We start from the raw sequence: 13099 nt of genomic DNA, 5'->3' as shown, positions 1-13099 counted from the left end.
ACGAAGAATTGAGGCAGTTCTGAAGGCAAAAGGGGGTCCAACCCGTTACTAGCGTGGTGTACCTAATAAAGTGGCCGGTGAGTGTATATCTGAGCACTATGCTCATTAAAGAGCTTATACCTATGTAGATTTGGGTATTGTCRTTGTTTAGTGCACCTACACGAGGAAACAAGGGGAAGTATTGGATACTGTCCAAAACCATCAGTGTTGAGTTGTTGCTGCACCCCCCCCCATCCCCGGCCTGCTGAGTACTAAACAAGTAAACTAAAGACATCAACTAGTAAAAGTTGAGACTGTATGTCTGCATGAAGCCTGATTCAATCTGGATCCAAGTCCAGCTTGAAATCAAACCTCAGCTGGACCAAACTGTCTCTCTGCTGTGACGTCTGTCTAGATGTTTGAAATACACAAAAAATCTAATCACATCATTTTTGTGGAGGTAATCTTTAAAACTGTGAACGTACTTACTGCAAAGGCATGAATGCCAAATAAAAACTGAATGAGTTTTAGTCACATTGAAGGATATATACTGTATGTGGCCAGCCTTGTAGGTCAGTCATGTGACTCAAACGTCAGTTTCAGATTCAGCTGTATGCTTTCTTTACGTTTAGTTCTGTCATTCCAGAATTTTATATTTGTTTATCTGGAAACGTACTGGGATCAGTTTCTAACTGCACTGCTTGATATAGTTTAGGATGACCTTTTTCATGTTTGATTTCAGTTGAGTACCTTTAAACTCCTGCATATTTTTGATTGAATTGTGTTTTTATCAATAAGGTGAATGAAATAATTAGCTTCAAAAAATGATTTCAAAAACCAGTGAAGATCAACAAAAGATCTGTGAGAGGTAAAACAAACAACAAAATATAAAAACCATTTAATATGGGTTTGTTTCACACTTACCATATGATTTTTGGGCAAATGTAACAAATGTACCTCAGTCCTCCAGTCTGTGCAGGTGAGCTGCTTTTACACCTTTTTTTAAAGCCAGGTGATTGACGCTTGCTTTGCAGCAGTGGCTGTTCTGGGCTTATTTGGAGTTTATGTTGTTCTGGAAGCCTTCTGCATACCAAGGCGCGGACCCTGGGGGTTTAAATTTAGCCTTTTTAAAGATGATGCTTCCACAGCACATACAGCTCTGCTGGCCTGGCACTAAACAACACCAAGGGGGCAGCGCTTTAGCCATGACTGCACAGGACTCGCAACACTTTAAACACCATTTTTATGGGGCTGAAGTAGCATTTAAGAGGGAAATGCTTAAAACCACAAAGTAATATACAGCATTTCCTGAAGCTTAACGTGTCCAGCAAACATCTAGAAGATATTCTACTTGATGGTTTTTAGACTAATTATGTTAAATTCTGGTTGAAACATTAGCTTCTTAAGTTTTAAAGGTGTTGTCAGTAAAGTAAGTTCATCTTAGGAAATAATGGATATATAGTCATTAAAGTAAGATTACCTGCAGTCTGGTGCAATTTTGCGATATTTCTTGTGATCTGTTAGCGCTTGGAGTATCTATAACATTCATGGAGGTCCAGTCATGTTTGTGTTAGCTAAGGTAGCCATATTGAATTGGTTTGTTTCCAAAAGGTAATCATGTAGACATATTTAATTATTTCTTTCTCAAAGTTTCCTTAAAATCATTTCAGAGATTCATGACGTTTTTGGTTGAAATAAACTCAGATATGGGCAAAAACAATATCGCTCTCCATTTGATGGTATGTGATAAGTGGAGGAAAGCTGTACTATGCAACCCATATTGATTAATTTTTTTTAGAAAAAGAACCAGTTTCCTGAATGAACCACTGCACCAGTATCCCAGTAGGCAACATTTACTTGTCTGTAGCTGAAGTTGCAAAGTTTGTCTGTTTTTGTGAGGCACTGATCCGTCTTTTAGCCTCAGGTGACCCTCCCTCAGCTTGATCCAAATAGAAAGTGATGGTTTTCCTCTGTATTGATTGAACGGGCCGTGACGGCAGAGCAGCTGTTTGTTCTTTGGCTGCTTCGGCTGCCTTCGGTCGTCTGTGATGAAGGACGGTGAGCCTGCTGCCATCGCTGTCGTTTGAAGAGCTCAGATTCATCAGTGCCAGAACCCAACACCGAGATGACCCTTAATGTTTTCAGAATGTAAATGAAATGGGAGGAAGTGACGGGGGCAACCTCGTTTAGGTAAATATTAGACTGATTGATCAAACAGGATATAATAAGCTCACATGCAAGTGAATTAGCATGAATATTTGCCTTATTCTTTTAAAGATGATGCCTTTAAAAGATAATTCACATGTTTTGAAAGGAGTTTTTTTAAGTTGTGAACAATGAACATTGTTATATATACCTTTATTCTTATTTATCTTATAATCTTATTCTATCTGGATTTCTGAGCTGACAGCTTGTTTTGAGTGAAGCCAGAGGCTCTCCAGTCTCAAATATGGTAAAACAGTTCACGATTCACTATTTTGTTCAACTTTACATCTGTTAATTTTACAATATAAGGTTCTTCTGGCAGTAATAWTATATACAATAGAAACACAACAACTAGCTGCTGCTGTTTATCGCTTATTTTGTCTTGTTGCTAATAGGGATGGGTACCTTTGACATTTGAATCGATTCGGTACCAATATCCTGTACCTGGGTATCCGTAGCGGTACTTAATGGTACCAATTTTTGGTACTTTGTGTGTGTTGTTTTTTGAGTAATAAACTTTTTTTTGTTTAACATAATATCAAGACAACATCCAACTATTTGTATTGTAACATCAGTTGTTTAACAAACTTCTTTAAGGTGAAAACTCTTGAAAACAACAACTGTTTTGTCTTATTGCACAAATTAAAATCCAGCTCCTTGTGTTTCTATTGATGTCATTTCCCTGCTAGAAAAAAATGTTTGATGGAGGTCCATGGAAGTCAAATAAGTTTAAATCAAATAAGCAAAAGAGGATGGAGTTAAAATAAATAAAAGGTATTTAAGCTACGTTTTGAGCATCTAAAACTGTCCAACACTTCAAGTTAGCTGCTTGTGCTCTTTAGGCCAGACGTGTTCAGACTGTCGGGAAGCTCCTCTGTTGTTTCCTCTGCTGGTCTCTGTTTAATGGTGGATGAAATAAAGAAAGTGGTGGTATTTTATTTACTTTGAACAAGCGAACGTCGTGCTCACAAGATAATGAATCCACCAGATAATTCAGAGGCGATCTGTTCGGTGAGGCTCGCTTTCAAGCTACATTCAGACTGAGCTCTGTTCACTGAACCAGCGGCTGCTGACGTCATTACGCTCTTGCATGATGCTGCGTTCAGGACAAGCATGGAAAACTCACCACTCTAACACCAATACTGTCCCAATAAGGCGTTTAGGTACTGAAACATGGTACCGTTTGATGTTACGTGAATAGGTTCTCTGTAGTACCGACAGAATTCAGTCAGTACTTATAAAAGTGTCGAATTCGGTCCCCATCCCTAGTTGCTAATCCTGCTAGCTGGAGTTATTTTTAACTCTTTTCACTGTTTCGGTCATTCAGAATATCACATTCTGTCAGTAAAGCTGACTTTTCGTTATGTTCTCTTCAAAATAAGTTGATGGCAAAGACAGACGCTGATGATGCCTGGAGATAGAGCTTCTTCACATCAAGTTGTTCAAAGAGCTAGCTGGGCTAATCTTTTCACAGAGTCCCACTTCAAAAGATCTTGTTGCTTTTGAAGATTTATTGCTTTAAGTTTGTGCTTCCTGTCTGCAGATTGTAAGTGGTGCAGAACAGATTGTGAAAGGCTTTCCTCTTTGCAGCCAGAACGAAACCTTTAGGTTTTCATTTTACCCAGAAGCCTTAAAGTCTGTTCATCCCTAAAAATACTGCAGCAGGAGCTCATTAACTCCAARCTGGTCTGCAGGTTACCTGCATGTCTGCTGTCACTGTGACACATTGGGCCTGGGCTGTTAATRAACCCTGATGCTGCTGTCCTACACGTTAGGAGAGCGTTTCAGGGAGTTYGTTTCAGCAGGAAAGACCGTGAAGCTACCCCTGAGGTGCAGGGAGAGGGTCCAAAGAATAATAACCGATTTCATTAATTAACAGAAGAGGATAAAGGTGATACTAGTTAAACTTGGAGCAACTTTTGTAATATCTACTAGATTAGATTTAAGGTTGTTTGTAGATTTTATAAATCCAAACTCTCCTGATGATCATTTTCAGCTCACTGCYGGCTGCTTGTGCACAGGGGTTTTCAAATAGCTTGTCAAAGTTATTCATCTTTCTTTTTGTTTAAACGATAGTCGTTTTAATTTTTAGGCTGAGTTGTGTGGAGCAGTAGCAAGTTGTCAGTGTCTCACCTGCAGTAGAAGGCAGTCAGGAATTTCAGAGAAGAATCGAGGAAACTTTATGTGGGAGTTGAACTGGCAGCTACTCAGAGCGTGGCTGTTCAGTGCAAACATCTGTTCAACTTTAGGAATGGCTCTAACTCAGTCAGCTTTACTTACCTTGAGCTAAATTTAGCTAAAGTTTGTTCCTTCTCTAAATGAGTTTAAAATTTGGCCTAAAGGCTGCAGTTGATATCTTTTCTCATCTACAAACTTTCAGTAAGCATGATATCTTGGAACAAATAAAGTTAGGTTAGTTTCAGCTACAGGGGCTCGAACAGATAACTTCTTGTTCTGTTCTTGAACAGACCTACAAATCATAGTAAGTGAGATTTCACTAGTTACCAACTGCTGCTGATTTATTTTCAGCCCTTAATTGAAACCCATATTTTGTCTTTTGTTCACAAGTATTCATTAAGTGAAATCGGTGCTGAAGAAGCAGTCCTGGCCTAATCCTGCATTTGTCTTCTGAGGCATTAAATGTGACCGAGAAGAAGAGTCAGGCTTGGCTTGTATCAGGAGAAAATAAGTTTCCTTCATGTCCTAATGTTGCCTCCTTTCTGCCGTTTTACATCTTACCTGCATTTAAAACGCTACAGGTGCTCTCCATCAGATGAGTCGACCCCGCACTCACGGGGGTCCACCATTATTTGAAGTTGCTCTGAAGTAATATGCATGCAAACTAAGCCAAGAAGATTCAATTTGTTGTGAATACGTGGGAGTGTGAGACGACCTGACAGCAGAATATTATCTCTTTCTTCATTGTTTTTTTTTAATGCAGATCTCCGTGTTCCTCATTTTGACCCAGACATTTTTCACCCAGTTGTTTGGTAACCCAAGACAAACTAGAGAATTTGCATTTCCTGTGAAAATGCTGTGTGAATGCTTATTACTGAACACTGCTAAAGAAGCTAAACCTTTAATAACAGAACTGTTAATGTGAGTTCAGTTTAAACATTTGACATTTGCTTAGAGTTAAAAAAAGAAGTGTAAAAATCAGTAGAAAAACAAAAAACAAAATGTGTCAAGAAAGCTGAACAAAGCAGAAATGTAGCTAAAAATAGCAGAAACGACAGATTTATCACATAGATGATAAAAGGACAGTAAAAATGCTCACAGCCGAAAAACGAAAAGAAGTACAAAAATTTGCAATTTGCAATAAATGTCCTGATGCATCTCAGTAATCCAGGTAAAAAATCAAAAGGAAAAAAAATTGTATAGGTCCTCTGGACGGGTTCTTCTTTAATGAAACGTTTCGTCTCTCCTCCAAGAGACTTCTTCAGTCTGAGAGTTTCAGGCAAAATTCAGGCTTTTGAGTCCTGCCTCCAGGTGACTGATACTCACATCACATGGCTATTGTTCACAGGTGACTGATACTCACATCACATGGCTATGTGATGATTTTATTTGCAATAAAATAGCTTAAAAAACCTAAAGGAGCCGAAGATAGCTATAAGGTATCTGAAAAAGCTGAAATTAACCCAATGAAGCAGAACGAGCATATATTGTATTTACTGAATTAAACAGTAAGAAGCTGAAATGATCACATAAGGGTGACGTTAGCAGAAAAAAGCTCAAATTATGGGCTGAAAATAGCTCAGAATCAGAAGCAGAGTACAGGGTAAAAACTTCAATAAAGATTTATAAACATTTTAAAGATGTTAAAGACAGCTCTGTTCAGTTTCAATAAGAAAAACTTTCTCGCTTTGATACTTTAAGCTAAATGTTTGCTCTAACTTTAGCTGTTTTCTTTCTTGTATCTCGTTTCTTTTTGCTAAACTTTTATCTTTTTTATAGCTTTTTACTTTTTAGCTAGCCTTATGCTACTTTGAGGTTTTAATGTTTTGGTACTTCTAATTTTTAGTTAGTACTTAGCTTGTATTTTAGGCACATTGTAGTTTTTTATGCTTATGTATAAATATCCAAAAAGCTAAATAGCTGAATAAGTATAAGTTGCTGAAATGCCCAAAGTCTTAGCACCCATGGCATAAATGAGCTGGAAGTTTTGACACATGAATCTTTGAAATATCACAGAACTAGTTGTGTGCTGAAAATCAGATGGAAGAAAAAGATAATCTGAAGATGAGTTGGAGACGTTTGGCTAACAGTCACCTCCAGTAGTGAATGGTAAGTAATCAGGTTGTAGTTCTCACATTCTGTATCTGCTTGGTCCTCCATGTTGTTAGCGAAGCTTCACTAAAAACACACGGCTCAAGCCGTACTTAGCACCCCGCCTGACATTTATGAGAAACACGACTCCGGAGCAGTCGGACCAGTTTAAACAGACTGCACTCTCAGACAGTGTGAACAAGGAGGCAAACTGTCAGGAATTTGTTCATTTCCCCTTTATTCTGAAACCCACTTTTGTGTCTTTTTTGATAGTGTTTTTTTTGGTCATCTCACTTCCAAAAGCCGAGCGGCGTTGCTCTCCGGAGCTGCGAAGCATGTGGGTCAAAATAGCAGCGCTGAGGGACCGAACAGATTCACCTTTTCTCAAGTTCACATTGGTGGCAGCGGCGGCTGAATTGTAGGAGTTTATTTGGCACGCAGGAACATCGGGGGGGTTCTCGGGTTTCAGTTAGTGGATGCATCAGGTCGCACACAGACACACATGCACACAGCTGTTGCTGTCACACACAGGCTGGCTGTTTAGTAAAAGGGAGGAAAGAAGAAAAATAAATGCTGGAGGTCTGATGATGATGATTAACTTGTTGAAATGTTTCCGGTGAAGTCTCAAATWGACTCTTTTTCTGCTGATTGTTACTGACGTTAGCACGCAGACATGTTGGAGCTGTGGATCCAGAGGATGAGTGGGAGAGGACAGGGTCAGGTTCCCTCTCTGCACTTGGAAGTGGGCTAAAACATCCACCCAGCCCTTACTTCCCTCCTCCTRCCGCAGACCAGGACCCTATACATAGTAATGAAGCTGCTTTTTTATCTGTCTAGCTGTCTAGCAGATGGTCATTCTGCTGCCTCAGGATCGCTTTGTCTCAGATTCACCAGATTCTCTGGCTCAGAATCAATTCAGGACAGCAGAGGCAGAAACTGTCTTAAACCGTTGACCGAGGACTCACATGGCCTCTTCATTAGAGCTCGATCTATTTTTGCATTGGTGATTGGATCCATGCAAAACCTTAAACATCTACTGTTTGAGACGCAAAGGTTCTGGTTGCCCTTATTCCTTTAATCTTGCTTCACAAYGTTCAGATGACTGCATCCCCAATCAATAAATAAACAAACTACCATTCCACCAGGTAAAAAGTTTATGCTTTCCGATTGCGCCACATGTAGGCAAGAAGATAGCTTGGTCATCTTGCCAGACCCTGCTGGGGTCATAAGGCCACTAGAATGTCAAACAGCTGAAGAGAAAGAGGTTTATTTGATTTTAATGAAGTGCCAAGTCTTTGGTCATCCTGTGGTTGTATTAAGTTTCTCTTCCTRGATCCTGAAACAACAAACTGGAGGYCCAGTTTCATCATCAGGGTGCTTCTGGGTGGATTTGTGCTGGAGCACAAACTGATGAGTATTTCACTGAAACCAGAACTTTTTTATGGTTTTACTTCTTTGTACTGGTCACCATTAAAGGGGAACTTTTTTAAATTGTAGGATTAGAATTTAAAGTGGTAGATCTGATTCATCGATATACAGAAAATCCTCTGATTCAGTTTGATACCCTGGACAATCTCATTAGAGTTTTATGTTTGCTCCATATCTAGAATAAGTATTATTGTGCTTTATTTTTAGGTATTTCTCAAAAATGTTAATTTATACCATTTCTCTTCATATGGGCAAGAAAATAAAGATCTAAAATAAATCCACAGCAACTATAATTAAATATTAGTGTACTTCTTATTATGAAATTCATGTCTTAAGCATTTAAAGCAATATCAAATCAAATTAAATCAAATCAAATCATGACCCAAAGATTTAAAATCAAATTGAATTGCGAGGTTGCAGTACCCAGATCTGATCCTTTTGAGATAGAGTTCTGAATAAAGTTTGTGAACTATTAACATTTAATCTGTTGTAAACAGCTGTTTAAATGAGAAGGGGCTCTCTGCAGTCACTAAGTGGGAGGTGCTTGTTTTGTGGGCGTAGTTTGTTCAAGACCTGATTGGCCAGATTTATTCTGGGTGGGGCTTGAAGAAGCTGGGGGCAGCTGGGAGTACATTGGTGGAAACGACTAGGAAGCACCTGTTTTCAAATATAAATATGAGTTTTAGTCATAACTGGAGACAGGAAGGAGCTGGCTGCACCACATCTGATGCCAAGAAATCATATTTCCATCTTCACAGTAATGTTACTGTTACCATTCCGTCCACAGTGAACCTTCAAACTCTTCCAATCACTGTTAGGACAAAATCCAGCCAAACAAGAAACTCCCCCCGTGTACCGCAGAGACCCCTACTTGGTTTAAATGGCATAACTTTAGATCAGGACGGATTGCTGCCACTTTAAAACACCTTCAGTCTCAAAAGTTTACTAGCAGCTGTTGCAAATTTAAAATGACACAATTTACACAAACAGGTTATTTCCAGGTTTAAATATGTCCTGCACGCATGATTGTCAACTCTGTATGATCATAAATCATATCTGCACGCAGAAAGAAGACAAACTTTATAAAGTTTGAGGTGAAAATTCTCCCAGATGAGTCAGAGGCGCTTAAAAACGACGTGTTTGATGTTCTGTCATCTGGCTTTTAGCACAGAGGTCGAGACTAGGGCTGCCACAAACGATTATTTTTATAGTCGATTAATCACCGATTATTATATTTTGATTAGTCGACTAATCAGATCATACGTTAATTGAGCTTATCACGCCAGAATGCAGCTGCTATTATATAACCATGGTTAGATTTTAGCTATATGCTAACTAAAAATAATTGCTGTGGAAGGTAAGTTCTGCTCTGCAGATATTACACAGGTTTCTCTTTCATTTTCTTCAAATGATCCCACACTTTGAGCTCTGTTGTCAGGTAGCCATGATACCAGAGCCTGTCTGTATAATGTCTTGTGACGTCCACGGCCTACCCCAGTTACCACTACTGTGCATGTGTGTCAACGACAGAAAGGCAGATGTGGCAGTGGAAGGTGTCAAAGCAGTTTGGAGAGAAATTAAAGTAAAGAACAAAAAAAAAATAAACCAAACCCCAAATAAATGATTAATCGATTATTAAATTAGTCATCGACTATTTTAATAATCGATTAGTCGTCGACTAATCGACTAATTGTGGCAGCCCTAGTCGAGACGAGTGACGTGTTTGGAAAGCTGCCTCTGCTTGTGCATTTAGAATTTTACATCTTTATTATATACGATAATGTATGATTATTTATATATATATATATATATATATATATATATACATAATGACTTTGAAAGTGTCGTTTAACAGCAACAACCAGGAAGTGACTCTCCTGAATCTTTGACTAATGTAAGCTCTGTGAAGATGAAGTGGTTTTCGTTGGCGCTCATTTAGGTGAATTAATTTCACAATTAAAGGGTGTGAATGCTGCTGGTTTGTTGTTTTTGTAAAGTAACTTACAAGAACAAATGAAATAAAGGCTGATATTTTTTAACACATAATTACTAAATCACTGACTGTATGAAGATGTTGAGATTCAAAAGGTGTTTCTGTTCTTGAACACAGTCCACTCAGGACGTTTGAATTGTGGACACGTCCCACAGCCTCTTGTCTGACTCTGCTGTCAAAACCCAACAGTAATTCCATTCCTTAAGTTTAATCCTGTAATCTCCCCCAAGATAAAAAACAAAACAGTTGCGCCTAATTTGCCGTAGAGCTCGGTGAAATTGCTTCCTGGAAATAAATTTAATTGAACGCAGGAGATTAAAGTGGGGCTTTCTGCGAGGCTTTAACTTCACCTTAAATGTTCTTCTTCCAGGCCGAGCGTGTGCGTTTGAAACGTTTTCTTGGAGCTGTTATCTGGCTTCCTGAGCTCGCAGGGGACTGTTTGGTTTGTTTCTGAATGTGTTGAATTAATGCTGCCGTAGAAGAAGGTGGGAGCCAGAACCATGGCAACCTTCAGTTTGGATTAGCGTGGGACGTGAGCTGGCAGGAGATGTGCACGCCGCACGCACGTGCACGTAAAATCGATATGTGCTGCCAAGTGGAGCCCGACCCAGTGCAGCCTGACATATACAGATGCTCATTTGCTGCTTTTTCTGATTGAATCAAGACATTCTTTTCTCCTGCAGCGTAAGGCTATCAAACTTTTCAAATCGTATTACTCAAACTCCACCGCTGTATTTTCTTTTCCCGCTGATGTTTTTGTAGTCCAAGCATGTTTTACCTTTATATTTTAAACTTTTTCTCTGCTTCTGCCACACCGTAATCTAAGGTTTTATCTTCTTTTTTTCATCCCCAGTCAGGGAGGCATGTTGTTAATTATAGTTGGGTCACTGTCAGAACGTTTTCAGCGTTAACACTCCTCTCTCCCTCCCCCCCGGCAGGATGATGAGGTGGTGCTGCAGAGCGTGGCCACCATCCAAAAGGAGCATCGCAAGTTCTGCCTGGCCGCAGAGGGACTCGGAAACCGTCTGTGTTACTTGGAACCCACCTCTGAAGCTAAGGTGAGGAGGGTTGGGCGTGTCTGTGAATATTCAACTTTTCTTTGAAATTCCACCTAAAAGTCCAAAACGTGAAAACGATTTGGAGCAACTCGTGAAAGTTTTGCTCGTTTTCTCTGACACCTTATTGATCCAGAGGCTAAAACTTGTTGAAGGCAGACCAGTGTGCTCACAACTCTTCACCAAAGTTGGACAGATAATAAATTGGAGGAGAGTTGGTGCAGAATTTAGCGGATCATTGAAGGTGACGGCTGTGGGTTTGTCGTGAGGAACAGGGACTGTTATCTGCAGCGTGACATTTTTCAGATAAAGTCTGCCTCTGCTGAAAAACAATAAAAAGGCTGAAGTGAAAGATGTACTCTCTGGGTTTCTTAAATAAGAATTCAAAATTTGCCAAAGAAGTTTAAAGCCTTCCACAGATAATTAATGAAAGTTTTAGTTTATTGAAGAAAACTGCCTCTTGTTATTGATGAAGATGTGATTTTTAAACATTTTGTTTCATATTTGTTTACTTGTTTATTGTAACTTCCACAGTCATAGATATCAAAGATTATTTAACTTCTTTCATGTTCCACATTTGCTTAATTGAAGAAAATTATCTTTAAAGATACATTTTTTTAACAGGCTCACTATGTTTTAGTACAGATTAAAGTATTTTTGTCTTCCTGTTTTATTTTGAAAACTCCATTCCCTTTGTGTGTTGTGTTTTTTACTTCCTGTTTGTCCTGAATCAAAATCATTTTTTGTTAACCTCCAGCTCATCGGTTTGCTTCTGTTTTCAGTCACTTTGACACTTTTTCTGCTTCTTGTGCAGCATCCGTCCAGTGAGTTTTTAGAATTACTTCTTGTGTTATCACTTCCATTTTATTCACTTAGTACTTTTTTGAGTTTCTAATGAAATAACTTAATTAAACAGAAGTAGCTTGTGTTGACGAGATGGTTTTTAATAGACCCACTTGTTTGTTTTGAGTACTTTATGCAGCAGGATGAACTATGGATGAAATAAATTGGATTCTTGATAACAAAGCTAACTACTTTTAGCTTTAACAGCTCAGTGTCAGCACTTAGTATTCACACTGCGTTTTTACAGAAAAGGGATTTTCTCTCATTTTATCTGATCCCCCCTGAATGGTCTAAATGTCAAATAATTCAGTTTGAATCTCCTGAGGGTTACTTTGACCTTCTATTTCAGCTCATATTATCGTAGTAATTCGAGCTGCCTGTCGAGCATTAATTTGACTCGTGAACACGAGCTGGATCTTGCCTGATGAGTCATGCACAGCTGATCTTTGCATCTCTAGAATAAAAAACTGCAACATTAGAGATGAATCTTTCCTCTGAGGTGTTCTGATGAAAAGTAAATGACGTGACAGACGTTGCTGCGTCACAGAAGCCGTTCTCTGATGAGCTGGAAATATCCAAGTGTTAATGTTCACCGTCTGAAGAACATGCCAGTGTTTGTTTTAGTGCCCTGGAGCCTGGACACTGGCTGTAGTGTTGGAGGTTGGAGTTGCGTTCCGCAGCAGATGCGTCCTCATTATCACCCCTCTGCACTGGTCTCTGCTCACAGTTCTCACTTCCCTGCAGAGGTCGGGGGTCAGCCGGGTGTCTTACTGAAGGAGGGAGCGTGCAGTCCTTTACTGTTTGCTTCTGCAGTGGAAAAAGGATGGAGAAAATAGTTCTCCTTTTTTAAGTTCAGTTTATTTATAAGTTCATCTTTGTATTGTAAAATATAAAATGAGTCTGAATCATAAATCCTGTTCAGATCCATACAGTATAAATGTACTGGTTATCAGTGCCACTCAGGAATATGAACTGATGCCTGTTCACACGTGTGGTGTAGGGCTACACAATATATTGCACATATTGTCATGGCAATATCAGTGTGTGCAATTATCATACGGCAAAGGCCTGCGTAGAGTGCACTAATTGTTGACCAATGTATTTTATTTCTTCCTGTTAAAGAAAAAAAAAAACTTTTGTAGGTCTTCTGGACGGGTTCTTCTCTAATGAAACGTTTCGTCTCTCCTCCAAGAGACTTCTTCAGTCTGAGAGTTTCAGGCAAAATTCAGGCTTTTAAGCACTGCCTCCATGTGACTTTTTAAGCACTGCCTCCATGTGACTTTTTAAGCACTGCCTCCATGTGACTTTTTAAGCACTGCCTCCATGT

General features: G+C 39.2%; 1 protein-coding gene across 1 annotated transcript in view; it reads left to right on the top strand.

Annotated features, from left to right (window-relative positions):
• The window catches only part of ryr3 (ryanodine receptor 3), a gene marked incomplete at its 3' end in the record, with an annotated part of 107898 nt that overhangs the window by 5414 nt on the left and 89385 nt on the right, over nucleotides 1–13099 (top strand). The window contains 1 exon segment of the mRNA XM_014015437.1: nucleotides 10813–10932. Within this exon segment, the coding sequence (XP_013870891.1) occupies nucleotides 10813–10932 (120 nt within the window).

This window comes from Austrofundulus limnaeus, unplaced genomic scaffold (genome assembly GCF_001266775.1).
Source record: "Austrofundulus limnaeus strain Quisiro unplaced genomic scaffold, Austrofundulus_limnaeus-1.0 Scaffold129, whole genome shotgun sequence".
NCBI lineage: Eukaryota > Metazoa > Chordata > Actinopteri > Cyprinodontiformes > Rivulidae > Austrofundulus > Austrofundulus limnaeus.
The sequence above is the reverse complement of the archived record's forward strand: the minus strand, read 5'-3'. Positions and strand labels throughout refer to the sequence as shown.